Here is a 17,373-nt window from a genome sequence, read left to right as displayed (position 1 = left end):
CCCTCTCCATCCCGAGCTTAGAGAGCTGGTGGCCCAGCCTCATCCTACGCCACCGTTCTCGGCACTCCTCGAGGCACCGCAGAAGGCACTGAACGGAAAGCGCCCGGGGAGCAACCCTCCCAATTCCTTGCGTTCCGGGCTCGGCCAGTGTGCTAGTGGCGGCCCAGCGAGCTCCCGCCCACTGATTCCCGACCCGAGAGATCGAGGAGCCCTCCTCGCTTCTCACCTCTTGCCAATTCATCTTTCTGTGCGCGGTGGGGAAGGGGGCGGTGACGGGGGATGCCTTCCAGCCCCCACTTCCCGGAGGGGGGGGGGGAGATCGGAGTCAGCGCGCGCAGAAAGCAGCCTCTGCTCCCCTTCGCCCCAGCGCTCCGAATCTGCCCCGGCAGCTGCCGCAGCTGCTGCTGCCGCCCGGGCTGCCTGGGGGGGCGACTGCGCGTCACCTAGACTGAGGAGCGCTGGGGATTTAAATGCCACTGAAATGGTGATCCATCACCGCAGGAGCCAGCAAACTTTCGCAGCAAGCTCCGCCATTGGTTGATATAGTCACGTGCCCCTCCCCTAGCGCCCTCCGCCCTCCCGCCCCCCCTCTTGCGCACTGTACATTCATATCATTTTTCTTCTCCGGCCCCATGGAGGAAGTGAGAAAGTTGGCACGGTCACCCAGGGCTTCGCAGGACCCGGTCACTCAGTGACAGATGGACAATGCAAGAATGAGCTCCTTCCTGGAATACCCCATCCTCAGCGGTGGCGACTCGGGGACCTGCTCAGCGCGAGCCTACCCCTCCGACCATGGAATTACAACTTTCCAGTCGTGCGCGGTCAGTGCCAACAGCTGTGGCGGCGACGACCGCTTCCTAGTGGGCAGGGGGGTGCAGATCAGCCCGCCCCACCACCACCACCATCACCACCCCCAGCCGGCCACCTACCAGACTGCTGGGAACCTGGGGGTATCCTACTCCCACTCGAGTTGTGGTCCAAGCTACGGCGCGCAGAACTTCGGCGCGCCTTACAGCCCCTACGCGTTAAATCAGGAAGCAGAAGTAAGTGGTGGGTACCCCTCGTGCGCTCCCGCTGTTTACTCTGGAAATCTCTCATCTCCCATGGTCCAGCATCACCACCACCACCAGGGTTATGCCGGGGGCGCGGTGGGCTCGCCTCAGTACATTCACCACTCATATGGACAAGAGCACCAGAGCCTGGCCCTGGCCACGTATAATAACTCCTTGTCCCCTCTCCACGCCAGCCACCAAGAAGCCTGTCACTCCCCTGCATCAGAGACATCTTCTCCAGCACAGACCTTTGACTGGATGAAAGTCAAAAGAAACCCTCCCAAAACAGGTCAGTCTTGCCATTCCATGAAAGCTCCTTGATGATTTTGGAAGGAGCTGGTATGCTTAGTTTCCAAGGAAAATTAATCATGTTTTTTGGTTTTTTTTTAAAGTTCTTTCTTCCTACCTGTGTTGTAGGGTGTGGGGTGGTTTACCCAGGTGCGTTGGGGCAAAGGAGCATCTGGGACTGCTGTATTTCCAAAGGGGCTGGGTTTTAGAGGTTTGGGAAGTAGGAAGTGGGAAGTGGGTAGGTGTGTGTGTGTGGGGGGCGTCCTGTTAATATCTCCAGGCTCCATTAATCACGGTCTGACCATGCTAATGGTTGATTTCAGATTAACACTTTACACCTCATCACTCACCCTCCCAAGCCCAGTTTATGTTCAGAAATTCTTGATTCCTCTTTACCCGAAGGTTGCTCTGAAGCGTGTACGGAATCTCATATTGATTATAAAAATTTTTACCTTTTCCTCTCATCGCTTCCCACCTTGCCCCCAGGGAAAGTCGGAGAGTATGGCTACGTGGGTCAACCCAATGCAGTGCGTACCAACTTCACTACTAAACAGCTCACGGAGCTGGAGAAGGAGTTTCACTTCAACAAGTACTTGACGCGTGCCCGCAGGGTGGAGATTGCCGCATCCCTGCAGCTCAATGAGACCCAGGTGAAGATCTGGTTCCAGAACCGCCGAATGAAGCAGAAGAAACGAGAGAAGGAGGGCCTCTTGCCCATCTCTCCAGCCACTCCGACGGGAAGCGAGGAGAAGGCCGAGGAATCCTCAGAGAAGTCCAGCTCCTCACCCTGCGTTCCTTCCCCGGGGTCTTCTACCTCAGACACTCTACCTACCTCCCACTGAGGCTGCCCCGGCCCCACTCTGCAGCCCAGGCTACTCCTCCGGCTGGGACTTCTTACCCAAAGCACATTCTTAGCTTATCTTCCTCTCCATTTACAATCTTTCTCTTCCTTTCTGATCCTATCTGGGGAACTCCTGGCCAGGATAATGGGTTTCCAGAGAATTCTGGATTAGAAACTTGATGAGGGGGGAGGGGGGTGTTAGCTCCGTAGCGCAGATTGAGGGCCAGCATCAATTTTCCAATGGCACCTAACACCCCTACTTTTAGGAGATTTCGACAGAACCTACTGTTCCTTTCAGATGCCCTTTGGAAAATAGTTTCCTCTGCCAGCCGAAACATGTCAGAGCGAGGCCTCTCATCTTTTATCTATCTGTATATTTACAGTTCTCCCCTACTTTGCTCTTAAAGTAGGCTAGAGAGAGAGAGAAGAGGGTCCAGGAGCTCATGAAGAACAGATACACTATCAGAGTGTTTACACAATTAGTTCATCCCTTAATTTAATTCAATTTTATGTGTGTGAGTTTGCTGGTTGTAAATGCTTTGTCCTGAAAGATTTATCTTTATACAGATTTTCTAGAAATGTTTTGATTAAGTGACTAAAACACAGTGGGCAAACTCTCAAAGCTGGTACAACTTTATATGTGATTATAGGTTAAAGAATTAAAAGCTCTCATTTAAAATCAATCAGATTGAGGCTACCTCAGATGGTAGCCTCAATTTGTTCTTTCAGTGAGTTCAGAAGGCCTGCAGAATACAAGGGTCAGAAACCTTGCTTCCTGTGCTAAGTCTCTCCCCATCCCCACTCCTTTCTTGTTTCTCTGGCCACACTCTATTTAAAATTTGTGCTGGATTATTCAGCATCTAAATGTATTATTCAAACCAGCTTCTTCCTTCCACAGTTATCTTAGCTGGCTATGATATATTTTCGGCTCAATTGTTAATGTGATGGATGGCACAATGAATGTATATTTTGTGTGATTCGTGAACAGTCTTTTGCATGTCGCACAATGTTTTGATGTCCCTGAAGTACCACACTGAGTTCTATCAGTTATCCTTTGTGATATTCCCCATTTCCTGTACAATCATGAACAGCTCAGAGATCCCGGAGTGATGTGATCTAGAGCAGAATTTACGGGTCTTAAGATGTCTGTAATAAATATATTCAGGTTTCAGATATGCTCACGCATCTGTGTATTTGGCTTGGCTACAATTTGCTGGTTCCTACAAAGTTGGCTCATTTCACATGGGGGAGAGAAGTGTGGTGTGTATTTTCAAAGAGGTGGGCCTTTTCTTGAAAAAAAAAGGGAAGGCTTTTCATTATGTAGCTGAAGCTTCCCCTATGAGTGTCATTGCACCTAACGATGTCTATGTAATAGGTTGATTTTCTTTAAAATAGCAGCGGCTGCTTTTTTATAATCAAAGTTCATTATGGAAAAAAATGAATGGTGAAGAAATTTATGGAGCAGATCTATTTTTTGAAACAAACATGGATACTTCCTGGGTCAAGTGCTAACCTTTTCACCTCCAACTCAACGTTGACATATATATAAACAGAATCCCCTTCAAAAGCTGAAACTCTTCAGTCAGTCTTTCCTCACATCAATGAACCAAGAGCTAAGAGATTCACATTTAATTAGCTCCAGTATAAAGCTGTTTGAGGACGGGGCCCCCACCCCACCCCTCTTCCTTCTTTCTGGATTGTTGGACAGCGTGCCAAAATATTCCACTCTTTAAATTGAGTGTGGTCTGTACTGAGTAAACCTTTGCATCCCTCCTCCAATTCCTCCCGTCAAGATCCACTCCTTCCTTCCACTTTTTAAACCCCTACTCCCAATTCCTTCTGGGTTACATATCTCATTCCCATCAGATTCAGCTTTGATTTCACAGCCATCACGGCTGTAATGGGTCTACCGCTCAATTTCCATGCCACATAACCCAGAAAAACATTTTAATTTTCTCTGGGCTCAATAGGTTCTTCCAGGTGAACTTGTGGAGGCCGCCCTGAAGTCTGTCCATATTCAAGTTGCTTCTGACCAATGCATGTGTCTGCTGGTCTCAAACAGAAGAAGCCAGCAAATCAGAAAGTTCAAAGTGACTCTCCTCCTAGACCTGTTACCACGTTCCCTTTACTTTCACACATTTTTGGAGGCTTTAACTTAACCCCAAGAGTAGAGCAGAAATTTTACCGCATCACAGACAAATACAGACATATGACTTCCGCTCCGAAGGGTGTTTTACAAAGGAAGGGCTCGGGTTCAGGGTGGGTGGGTAGTGAGAAATCTTACAAAAACTTGTAATTTGCAGGCCTCCTAGAGCATCCTTGAGATTTCCTGTAGTTCCCTGTCAAAGAGAGTGAGCCGGGACTCTGCAGGCGCAGTTGCCGCGGCCATATCAAGGGCACCCAGTGCCCTCCCCTCAGCTCCTGGGTTCTGGGGTTGCTTCTAAAAGACTCAAGTGGATGGAGGAGAACTTCAAAGTCAGCCAACTCTTTCTTTCATTTCCCGCCTGGCCGTATACAGTATCTTTTGTTTATTAGTGTAAAGCCACACAGCGAAACAGATGGCTGGTTTCCAAATACTTTAATGTGTTAAAGTGTCATTTGCATGCCACTGCCGAGATTTCAATATCTAAAAGCAGGGCCAACCCGCTGGAATCCGGAGATTCCAATCTTCTAGGTGCTGGTTTTAACGTAGCTGAGAGAGAGGAGAATGATGAATTATGGCTAAACATCCCAAGCCTTCTCTAGGTCGTGGAATAAATCAATTAACAAGCAATGCATTTAGGAAACATTAATATACCTTTCAACAAGGAAAACATTTGTATCTTTTTAGTTGTCCCAATCGATTAAATCAAAGGCGCTTAACACATCCTATTTCAAGGTCTCTCTTTTTCTGTTTTGGTCTCTGAGGAGCACAGTTAGCTCCTTGAAAAATGACAGCCATGGTAACTGAAATGACAGAAGATGGAAAACAGAAAATAACATTTTATTGATAAATTTAAAAAGGACAAGAGTCTCAATTAGGGACTTGGGATAATCACAATATAAAATTCCAGTTTTCCAATGCTTTTTCCTCACTTCTCTCACCTTCATTCAAAGTACTCCAGAAATTTAGGGTGTCCCCAACTGAGGCTGAGTTGAAATTGTGCTGTGACTCTGAAGTCTGCTCTCGGCTTCACCTTTGAAAGTTTACTTTTGGAGGCTATTCAGATGTCCTGGTGTTTTCCTCTGGGGCAATCAGATTCAAACCGATCAATATTTACTCAGTCTGAAAGGGCTGTTGAAAAGCCTGCTAACAACAAACTGCTTAGCTGCTCACCCCTGTTTAATCTCAGGTTCACTGAAAGTTCAAGAAGAGATGAATGCAGTGATGGGTCACTTTAGAATGAGTCCCAGTGGTTTATCTGAGCTCTCTGCTAAAGGCAACAATTATAGTTCCATCCCTCTTTGGGAAAGGGTTAACTTGCCTATTATTCTTTTGCTAAACAGTGTTTACTAGAAACTTAAAACACTTTCCTCTCCCTTCCTGACTTTTTTTTGGGGTGGTGGTGGAGAGGGACTTTCCAGCTGCCCTTCTCCTGTCTCCTCTAGCTTTCTGCCAAGCCACTAGGTTTCATTTGACTTAAAATAAATTACACGGAATATTTAAAAAACATTCAATTAGCCTGACAGAAGAGATCCGATTTATTTCAGATGCCACGAACTATGAAATGAAGCTCTTTGGGCCATTAGAGTGTATCTTCTTTGCGAAAGAACAGGGCAAGATTGAACTGAAATCTATTTGCGTTTGAGTAATATCGACAATCAGAGCCCCAATATCCATCTGAGATGGCTGTTTAGACATCAGATGGGGGGAGTGGAGGGGGAAGTGCCTTGTGCAGAAGCAAATACCTCAGGTGGAAAGTCAACTTTAAAATTTTATGCCCTCCGAGCATATGAACTGCTGAGATGAAAGGAAGACCCAAGGAAGCCAGTGGGGAATGGTGGGAGAAGATGCTGGACCCTGAAGCTAATTGCTACAGCTCTTCAGAGGTCAAAGTTCATATAATCACTGCATAAATGCATACTAAATAGGGACTTATTAAGCTTTTCTGATGGCTGAGCACGTCTGTGAAAAAAACGGTCACTGCTGTTTGTGTTTCTTCCTGAAGAATAATCATCCTTGCAGTAGAAGCTCTAGGAGTCTGAGTCTTTAATTTACTATTTTGAATGACAGGCAAACTTCTGTTTTAAAATTTTGAAAACGGTGCGTGAACAGCATCTTTCTTAATATTGGTTGGGACTGTAAAATACCTCTCTCGGAAATGCTATGGCTTTTTCAACACACACAAGAACATCATGCCCCTATCAGATGAGCTACTCACTAGATGGCTAACTTTGGTGACCCTCTGCTGAAGATAATCTACTTTTTCCTGCATTTCTGAGAACACACGGAAGTTCTGTCTTAGGACTTCTTGTGTTTAGGTGACCAGAATGGATAGAAATCCATCTACCCAAACTCTAATTTTATGAGTCAGAGAGATAAGGCACCCAGAGGTGGATTGATTTGACACAGAGCACATAATATCAATGCTCTTATTTCCTAAATAAAAACCAGAGTGGCTTAGCACCTGAGGCCAGTGCACTGAATTCTAAATTCCTGATTTTATTTTGTTCCTTCCCATTTACTCAATATGATTAGTTTCAGGCTGGATATTGTTTAAATTTTTCTACTTCTGGTTTACTAGCCACACACTCAGTCAAGTCTTTGATTTTGAGGCCATCAGGATTACTGACTCTTTGAAACAATCTCCCAGTATGGCAGATGGAATGTTTCTGCCATCTTCTTTGAATAACAAAATGTTGGGCTACTTGCTGTTAAAGACATATGTTCTAAAAATATAAAAATAGAGATAGAGCGAGCAGGCAATGTTCAACATATGTATATCTGTTGTTGTTGTTTCTAAACCTAGACTAGAGAAGAACAAATGAAAGAGGAGTTGTTTGTACCCAAGTTCAACAACCTCCCTTAAACTGTCAAGTGGTATCAGCCAGGAAGGGCTTAGAGATGCAAGGAACATTCCAGGGGGTGTCTTAACCCTGAATCGTTTTTTTTTTTTTTTTTTTTTTTTTTGGTGCTTGTTTGTTTCTGTTTGTTTTGTGGCACAGCATATCCTCCTGAATTGTTCTGGTCCAAATTTCTTTTCTCCACCACTTACTCATTTACCTAAAACTCACACACACACACACACACACACAAGCAAGGCACCTCAAGCCCAAACAATTAACATAAAGTTTCCTTACAACACAACCTGCCTCGTTTTCCTTCCTCAGTGGGGTTCTACTGATCTCAGCAGAACCTGCTGCCCAAAGGGACATCTACGGCTGTCAGTGTTTGAAGAGCTTAACTGGAATCCCTAGCGTTTTAGAGCCTTATTTTTAATAACACCAATCATCAAATATAGCTGACCTTCGGGCCGCAGAACTGAAAACCAAGTAATAATCAACGCTGCTCCGTAGACACTAGCCTATGACCCCACCACCCCCAATCCCAAACCCCAATTACATCATGCAAAACAGTCTGGAAAGACTGCATTTTGAGCTTATTGTAAATAAGTGAAAAGCCCAATGTTTCTTTCTCAACATCTCCAGACACATCTAAAATATGTCTCCATTTTTTAAACATCCCATTACATTTTTCTTGTTAAAATTGTGTTTGTAAAACGTCTAGTCTAGGGCTAATCTATAGAAATCAGATTGTTTTACGTTTTCCTTTTAGGTTTGGGTGGTTACTTGGTTAGTTAAAAAAGAAAGAAAGAAAGAAAAAAAAGCACCAAGCAACTGCTTGCAACAGAAAATAAAGGAAAAATTATTGAATGACTTTTTTCTTTTTAAATCGGGCGACTTTTGAGCCGCGCTGGACACTTCACAAATTACGACCTGCTACCTTTTAACAGAAAAATCGCCATAGACTCATACGAAGGCAGAAAGCAATGATTTGAGATGGTAGGGGACACCCCTCCCCCCAATATCAGTAATGTTCTTGGACGGGAATTTTCCATTCTGAGGAGCAAATGGGCTCCTTGCTTCAGGGCGCGCAGTGGGCAGCTGCCCCAGCCTCGGCGAGAGCACGGCGGGGGCGGAGACCCGGCCGGTGCTACTGCCTTGAGGGACGGGGTTCGGGGGGTGCCGTCCGGTCTCCGCGGGCCCGCGGGGGTGGAGGGGAGCCCAGACGTCGCGGCTCTAACGACTTGCCCCCTCGGCTTCCCCGCCTTCCGGAGCGAACGCCGCGCTTCCTTTCACGTCCTCGCGGGACCCACGCGGAACAGGAGGCAGCAGCCGGGCAGCCGAGCAGCGCCCGCGGGGTTGACCGTGAACGCCGCCGGAGCCAGGGCGCGTCTCCCGCGGCGTCTGAGAGCCCCGCTGGGTCTCAAGGGACCACCTCGCCTCCCGTCTCCTCCTTCTTTCCCAGCCGGCACCTCTTGCGTCTGGCTGCTCCGGGGATGGAGTCGCAGGGCCTGAGAGATTCGGCCTAAAATGCGGCAGGCGGCCGCCTGACTCCTCCCGGTGAGGGCCTAGGCCTTCCGTCCAGCTCGCGAACCACGCCCCGCCCCACGGGGTCCTGGACAGAACATTCACCTCCAGGAGAAGAAACCCAGGTCGGAAACCTAGCCCCCTAGTTCACCTTTCTGATTTGAAAGCGGAGGGAGACTTTACTCCCTGCCTGCCCCCTCCTCTCAGATATTTTCAACATACGTTTAATTGAGTAATATGTTCATTCCCTTTCTAGTTCGACTAAGATGCTTTGAGGGTAGAGGTGAGGGTTGCAGGTGTGGTGAGTTTCTAAACAGTGAATGTTCCTAGAGAGACAAGTACTTCTCTGCTCAGGGAAACAGCCTTGCTTCTCAAATGTCCTCTCCTTATTCAGTTGTAGAGTCAAACCCTGCCTTGCCTCAAGTCGCACTTCTTTCTAGAAAGTTTCCTGTACTACTTTCCACTCTATCAGCGGAGCCCCTCAGAGCTCCACCTTTTGCGCCGGAAGCTTTGTTACAGAACAAGTAATGGGAGTTGTGTGTGAGTTTTGACTCCCCCTAAGAGATCTTAAGCTTCTTGAGGGCAGGGCTCTTGACGTTTAATAATGAGGAGACAGTCCCTGAGGAAAGTGCTCTGGACTGGAATTCAGGACACCTGTGTTTAGTCTTTTCTCTTTCACAGGAGAAGCTTAGGTAGCTAGGATACTTAACCTTTCTATACTTTGAGATTCTTAAATTATAAAATGAGGCAAATGTTCTTGTTGACTTTTACCCTCTAAAATTTATGTGATTTTTCAGAATCTTGAAAGTCTGGTGTTTATTCAGGATTACTCTGAGCCAAGCCCTATGTCAAATACTTTACTTACATTAACTCATTTAATCTGCACCAAGAAGGAAGTGTTTTTATTCTTTTGATTTTCAGATAAGGAAACGGAGAGGCGTAAGATGTTAAGTAACTTGTCCACTGAATCCAGAGTCCAAATTCTTATGCATTTTGTTGTAGTGTTTCTCCACGGTGCCAACCACATAAGTCCTCTACAAAGAGTTATCAGGCTACTGGTGTTTGATACAGGTACTATCATGCTGGTAAAGAATCAGAGAGCTGGGGAAGCTGACTGTTTAATATCAGATGTATGTGCAAACTATGGCTGTACCTTCTCGGGAAAATTAGCAAATGGCAAGTATTTGAATGAAAACAAAGCTAAAGAGAGAGGTCAAAATTAACAGTAAAGTCAATGAGAGGATTAACTTAATAAAGACTTTTTTTCATGTCTGACACTAATTGGTTAAGGAAATAATTTTCAGGGAGAAGAAAGATACTGTTTATATTCACAAATGATGTCTGTGGCATGCCTAACATGTGCAGAAAATTGGAAGTATTCAATGTAAAATATAAATGTGTTGTCTCTATGAAAGCTAACATCCGTATGGTTGGAAACATTTGAATGCATGAAGTACCACCCCTCAGCTTTCATTTGTTTATTTGATATACTGAAAATCAGTCACAATTTGCATTTAAAGAATAAAGGAAAAGAATAATTCATCCTCACCCAAAGGGGCCAGTCCTCATAGTTTACCACTTTACACTTCTTGACTGAGAATAACAAGAACAACCAGAACTTCGAGGAATGTATCATGAGGCTTAAAGAGAGCCAGTCTTCAGAAGTCAGTTATTCTCAGAACTCAGTCTGCACAAAGTCAGATTGAATTGTATGTAGAAACACATACATTTGCTTCTTCCCTTTTCTAATTTTCATAAGTGAACAAGGACTTGGCATAATTACAAACATTACAATATTACTGATATTATTTAGTTTTGAATCACAGAATCTAAGACAAGAAGAGATATTAGAAGTCATCTAATTTGGTTTCTCTACTTTACAGGTGAAGAACCTAAGGTCCAGAAAGGTACTAGCAGCAATAGTGGTAAGAAAAAAAATATTTTCTTATATCTTTAATAGGTACTTAAGTGGATATTAGAACTGGCAGGCAAAAGTTAATCTCAAGCTAGATATATTAATAACATTAATGATTAATTACTATATTAAGTATAGTAATTAACAGTAATTAATTTCAGTAATAATTAAATACTGAAGATCTAAAAGTTATTAAGGATAAGCAGGTTTGAATAACTACATATATGCCCAGAGGGTTTCTTCCTTCCTACTTACCTCCAAGAATCTTACAGAAAAGGTGACTGCTCACATCCATCCTATCCCACAGGATATTAAGCAGGGTGAAAAGGAACTGGCTGATCCATTTTATTTCTTCCATTTCAGAATTTTTTTAAATGTGATTTGACAGATGAAACAGAGATAAAATCAAGAAAAAAGCCAGGCTTCTTAATTGCCCTGCCCAAGCTGCTCAGATGGCATGTCAATTCCCTGGTTGTTCCCTGATTCAGACACCATGGAAGTTGAGGGCATTCTGGTTCCTATGAACCACAAGGACTTCACTTGCAATTCATTATCTTACATCCAATACACTCCTTCTATGAGAGAGATCCAGACTTTAGCAAGTTGTGACAACTTATTCTTTGTATGTTAATATTTATTATTAACTTTCTTGGTACCAGATGCTGAGCTAAGAGTTTTATGTGTATCATATCTCAGTTAGTCTTCATAACAGCCTTGTGGGTATTTACTATTCCCATTTACAGATGGAGAAACTGAAGTTTAGAGAAGTTCTCTAAGTTGCTCTCCATTACATAGTGAGTGATCAGTAAAGTTGAAATTGACAGCCCATGTATTTAGTTCTCACATACTGAAGCCTCATATCTTAAGAATATGAAAGTAAAATGTAATTAAGACTAACCTTAAATTGAATTTCAGATTTAAAATGTTTATATTTTAGAAGCCTAGTGTTAAGTTGTTATAAACCTATATGTACACTATGAATGATCTTAGTTCTGTTGAAAAATATATAATGATGAACATGCATACAAAAAAGTTAATTTTTCTCTTTGGGGTTTTATTGCTGACAGAATTGAAGCTCTCAGAATAACAATTATTTGCTTGCAATACTCATAGCCTGGTAAAGAAATAGCGTGGTTCTATAATATCATACAGATAAAATTATTAATTAAAAAAATTACCAATTACCATCACATTCCCCAAAATATAGCTTTTTTCTAGAGTCCAGTCTTTGGCCCTGTGCATACTTTTACTTAAAGGCAATTATTGTATACTACAATTTTGAATTCCACATTTTTTCACTTATGTTATATCATAAATATTATCTTTGTTTATGTGGTATAGTTTTTATTTGATGATTAGTTAAAACAGTGGAAGTATCATTACTTATTACATAAGATATTTTTCTTTCTTTTCTTTCCTCCCTCTCCCCTATTTCTTTTAGTGGGATTGGCCAACATCAGAACCTTTTATGTTTAGAGAATTTCTCACTGTGAGCCAGAAAAGGCCATACCCTTGCTTTCTCGGTAGCCTCATCTGTTTCCAGCACAGCCATGTGAAGGTGCTGTAGATAAACATCCAGCAGCAGTTAGCTCTAGTGGTTTGGCAACATCAGGGTTTGGGGTAAGGGTAGTTGTCTCCTTACCAGACTGGCTGTGTGGTGACATATTGGCTCTGGCTGCTGGGCTTAACATTTTTCAAGCTTGATTTCCAGTCTTCCTAGCAATTTTCTGAGCTATCCATTTGTTTAATCCTTTTCCAATGAAATAACCAGCAGTTAGTTTCTGTTGCTTACAACCAAGAATCCAGATAATGTACCATATTATAAACCAAATAGTGGTGCTCTGAATTTTTTTTAGGGCTTGTGGGCTATGGCCTGGAATTGTGGGAGGGAAGTTGGACCAGATGGCTTAGAAAGTATCTATGTAAGATGGCCAAATGGCAGCTTCTTCAAATTCCGTTTTCTCTCCTTCCCCAGCTTTGGGCTCTTTTAATATGCACCCTTTTCACTTTGTTAAACCTAAACAAGTATGTTACAAGAGCCAAAGATGGCCCTTCTCTTTGTCCACCAAGAAAACACAAATTTATCTAACTGAGTTGTAGAACAGAACTTATTTCCTATTTTATTTTACAGCTTTCCTATCTTATCATCTCGAGTAGTTATTCTTCTGAGTCTGAGCCTATGTGTACGAGGGTAGCTGACACTTCCTGATAGCTCACATTGTACTAGGCACTCTGCTAAGCACTTTCCATGGGTTGCCACCTTAAAATCCTCTCCACAACACTATGAGGTGTAGGTACTATTAAAATCCTTATTTTAAAGAAGGTGAAGCTGAGAAGAGAGGTCACCCAGGTAGAAAATGGCGATGCTCACTTTTAAACTTAGCCGTCTGACTCCTGAGCATTCATTCTTAATAACGTTGTATATACGCTCTCTACCCTAACTTGCTTGACTCATCCCATTTTTCTTTTTCTTACTTTTCATCTTTCTCATCTCCTAGCTTTTTCTTTCCTATTTGAGAATGACATGAAGGCATCCCATCCAGTCTCTAATTGAACATCAATAATTGTGGGAGGTGAGTGGTTCCGCACCTATCACTTGCGGGTGCCTTTGAGAATACCTCTAGTTTTGCTCTCCTGGCTCTAGGAATTCCTTCTAACTTCACCTCTTCCTGACCTCCACTAATTCCATCCCTTCCCCCACTAGGAACTTCTGCTCTCTCGTCATCTGGTTTCTTTCTTGCTGTCTTCTATTTGAATCCTGTCTCATGACTCTGCTCCTTCATTAATTAAAATATTTATTCAGAGGTGATGCAAAATTTTACAGAGAGAAGATACCATCCCCTTTCAAGGAGTTTACAAATCATAATGAAGTATATAACCTGATTTATGTTAGAGAACATTTTTTAATTAATATTTTTATTAGAATTTAGTTAAACATTTAAACTTCTAGGATTTTATTATAAAAGTTGTATAGAGTAATTACAGGTGACGTTCCTTTCTCCCCAAAACGTATAACTTGAGAGTAAGCCTTTAGTTCTGGTTGGGGCTGTGATCAACATGTGATTTGGGTCAAATGCTAAGGTTTTAAGATGACCTTTGCTGGAGAAGACATGATGGTGGGGAAATGTTAACGTAATCTTCATGCCCCCGTTTGACTGCGAAAGCCAAGGGAATGGAAAGAGAAGAGTGTCAGAACTGTAGAAACTTGGGGCTTTTCAGGTGTTTGTGAGTCAGAAAGGATGAAAATGGAGGGTGAGACAGTTGGAAATGACCCTGGGGAAATTGTATGCTTAGGAAAAAGGGGATTTAATTTTGGAAAAATTCTGTAGATGGAATCTAGGGATGCTACCAAGTTAGATAGAGTTCTTAATGGTTTCAAGGTGATCCAGATCTGGAATATGTGAGTGACTAGAGGAAGTTTTTTAAAAAAAACTTCTGGCTTAAAAAAAGAAAATAAAGTTAGGAACAACTCTAAAAGCAAGATAATTCACCCATGGTTTAGTGTAACTATGCAATTATACATATATGTGTTTATATCTCTCTTTAGAAGAGCCTTTCCTTCTAATGCTACACTACTCACATTGTTCACCTGGCTTCTTGAGTTCCGTCCAAAGAGCCAAGCTCTTTCTTGTCTGAGGGACTTGCAACCTGGAATCACTCCCCCCTCCCCATTTTCTTCTAAGATCTTGAGGCTTTAGCTAAACGATGCTTCTTCAGAGAGGCCTTACCTGAGCACCCTCTGTTTCCTTTACATACTATCAGAGTTTGCAGATGTAGTTTTATATATATATTTTGTCTCTTCTTCTAGACCATAAGCAACCTATGCCCAGAGGGCTTTTCTGTCCATTCACTACTTTATGTTTCCTCAGCATACAGTTCCTGTCACATAGTAAATGCTCAATGGACATTGAATGATTGTTTATATTAATTGGGGTCCAGCTAAGCTACTGTTACAAAGAAATCTAAAAATACAGTGGCTTAAATATGGCTGACTTTAATTCTCTTGCATGTAAAATTTCAGAGAAATATAAGAGCCCAGACTGCTGGGCTGCCTTAGCTCCGTGAGGTCATTCATAAGGTGGGTATCTTCCATTGTGCTCTTCCAACATTCCTTAGGTCTTGTCTGTACGGTTGAAGCTGTGTCACCTCCACATTCCCATTTCAGTTTTTAGGAAGAGTGATAGAGGGAAAGTGGAAGGCAAGCAATTTCCTACGAAGGAAGTGACTTGTAAGTGGCACACAATTTCCACTCACATTTTATTGTGATGAACTTAGTCACATGGCCACACCTAGCTGCAAAGGATACTAGGAAATGCAAAGGATACTAGAGAATGGGTATTTGGGGAGTAACTAATCATTTACTTCATTGTTGGATAAATGTTTGTTGAAAGAATGAATATTCATTATTACATTATCAGAGGTTGGAATAAAATAGGGGTTTGAGAGCTGTGTTTTAGAATCCCAGAAAAATATTTATGATACAAAATGCTAGATATAGACTAAGATAACATCAAATATGTTTCATGACACAACCTATTCACCTGCAAATTTTGGGACAAGGGGGGTTAAAGCTCTAAGAAATTTGCTAAGGCCAAGAAATTGAGCAAAGGGGGCATGGGTGGCTCTGGGTATTGTGGATACATACCTGGCCTTTTTAGAATTGGGAGATGAATTCCATGTCTTCAGCAAGCTCCCAGAAATAAGCTTTTAGCTGCTACAGTTAGGTAAGACTTTCCTAATCAGAAGGGAGCTATTTTGAGGCAAGGACATTACTTGATTACCAGCCTTTTCTCTTTGTTAACCTAAATTTGACACTAACAAAGACTTGGAAATTCTACGGCTGAAAACAGAGCAAAACCAAATAGTAACTATTTTAAAGGATATGGATAAAATTTATGTTCCAATGATGTGTCCTGATAGAGAAATCACATTTTTACAAGTGTGGCTTGAGCATGGAGCTCTGTGACAGCGCTTGCACCTGTCCTTCCCTTTGAGTGGCTCAGGGCATCTTGGCTTATCATCAACTGGCCTGGTCATGTGACTACAGATGAACTGAAGGGCCCCAGCTGCTGCCACAGCCCAAGTTATCTTTGTTTGTGGCTGCAGAAGACACTGGGTTTGGTGTTAGCTCCTCCTGCCTTAAATGCTCTTTGCACAAAAAAGGTAACCATTTCCTTCCCATCTCCCCAATATATTTGGCCAAAAGATTTAGGGAACCCATTTTGCCCCTTTCTCTGCCTTTCAGCCTGCCAGACTCCTTCCAGCTGAGCTCATAGGTCTGTCTTCTGTGAAACCTGTCCCAGGGAAAGCGAATCGTCCTCCTTCAGCATTTCATTTGTTAGAGCACTTCTTACTTTTGGACTTTAAATTCTTTTAACCAGGCTGTTACTCTTCTTTGTAAAGTACTCCAACATAGAGACCATATCTTATTAATCATTCTCTCTGCCTTGTACAATCCCTAGCACATGGTAGACACTTGATAAATGTTTGCTGAATGCATGAATAGGTGAATGAGTGAGTGGGTGAGGGAAAAATTCTTTGGGTTCTTTCTATAGCCTCTCAGCTATTCTAATGCGGTTCATGACTCCCCAAGGCTGGGTACACAAAGTGTGATCTCAAGTTCTTCCATGTTTTCGAAGTATTTTCTTACTTGCTTACTAAAGTTAAATTGAAATTCAAAATTCTTTAATGGAGAATCGACCTTTCAGTATACAATGATGTGTAAAATGGTTTAAAGGTAAATGCTGCTTGAATGAATATACTGACTAAAGCTTATTGACACTAAAGTGTAACCAATCAGTCAGTCAAAAAGTGTAAATAACTGATACTAGTGCCTTTTCTGTTTTGACAGGGGGGTGGAAGTTAGAGAGAAGCTGGTGCTTGGGCCTTAGAGTGGCAGGAGAGGATGGGAGGTCAAAGGGTCATCTAGGTAGAAACAGAGCACAGAAAGGGGAAGTAGGGGCCACTGATTTAACACTTCCTTAATGTCTCAGTTTTAGAGAGAAGTATGGCAGGACCACTCATGTTCGTGCTTTCGTCAGGACAGTGTTGGGAACTGTATAGCGTGTGAACACTACTTTATAGGATTTGTTAAGATCTGGCTGTCTGTGCATGTGTGCACTTTAAAAAGTTGACTTTGTTGCAGAGGAATTACATTTTCAGAGGAGTTAATTAAGGGTTGTATAACCTAGATTATACCCTAAAATAACTCTCCCAGTAGTAGAACAGTCTGTGTACTTTGCGTGACTAAGTGGTGTTGGAGATGGCCCTGGACTGGTAGATGATATGTCAAGATTTGATTTTGAGTTGGAGCTCCCTAAATGGGGACCGCCATAATTTACATTTTGTGGAAAATTGCTGTTATCAAAGGATCTCTGATACCTCACATTATTCAAGTAGAGCTGCTTAAATAGCTCAAGGCACTTTGCAAGTTTCTGGCTGGTTCTCTCAGTACCTTTGGAAGTGGAGACCAAATATGTACCATCAGAGGCCCAATGCTGCACGATTAGCTGAAAATTTGTGGCTTATGCAGTGCCAAATGGTCAGTTTGGCTTTCCTTTCTTTTCTTTTCAATCTCCCTTGAACTGGAATTGAACTCGAGTATTGGTTTGAGAGCCAGATGTCCTAGGTTTTAGTTTCTGACTCCACACTGAGTAGCTGTGTGGCACATCACAGATCACTTCTCCTCTCTGGGGTGAGGGAGCCTATATGAACCTCAGGGCTCATTCCAGACATGATACTTTCTATGTTTCTACTAGTTGCAACAA

General features: G+C 42.7%; 1 protein-coding gene across 2 annotated transcripts; it reads left to right on the top strand.

Moving 5' to 3' along the window:
• Positions 1-698: 698 nt before the first annotated feature.
• HOXA1 (homeobox A1) lies at positions 699-2,182 on the top strand (the record flags this gene model as incomplete). 2 transcript variants are annotated; one of them, XM_082846327.1, is made up of 2 exons in its annotated part: positions 699-1,341; positions 1,827-2,182. In XM_082846327.1, the coding sequence occupies 2 exons, from the start codon at positions 699-701 to the stop codon at positions 2,180-2,182; spliced, it is 999 nt and encodes a 332-aa protein (XP_082702453.1). The 2 variants fall into 2 exon arrangements, with proteins under 2 accessions (XP_082702453.1, XP_082702454.1); XM_082846328.1 differs by lacking the exon at positions 1,827-2,182 and having other exon boundaries at positions 699-1,043; positions 1,247-1,306.
• Positions 2,183-17,373: the final 15,191 nt, after the last annotated feature.

The sequence above is a fragment of the Leucopleurus acutus genome (genome assembly GCF_964270905.1).
Source record: "Leucopleurus acutus genome assembly, chromosome: 9".
Classification (NCBI taxonomy): domain Eukaryota; kingdom Metazoa; phylum Chordata; class Mammalia; order Artiodactyla; family Delphinidae; genus Leucopleurus; species Leucopleurus acutus.
Note: the sequence above shows the minus strand (reverse complement) of the source record. Positions and strands in the feature narration are given on the sequence as shown.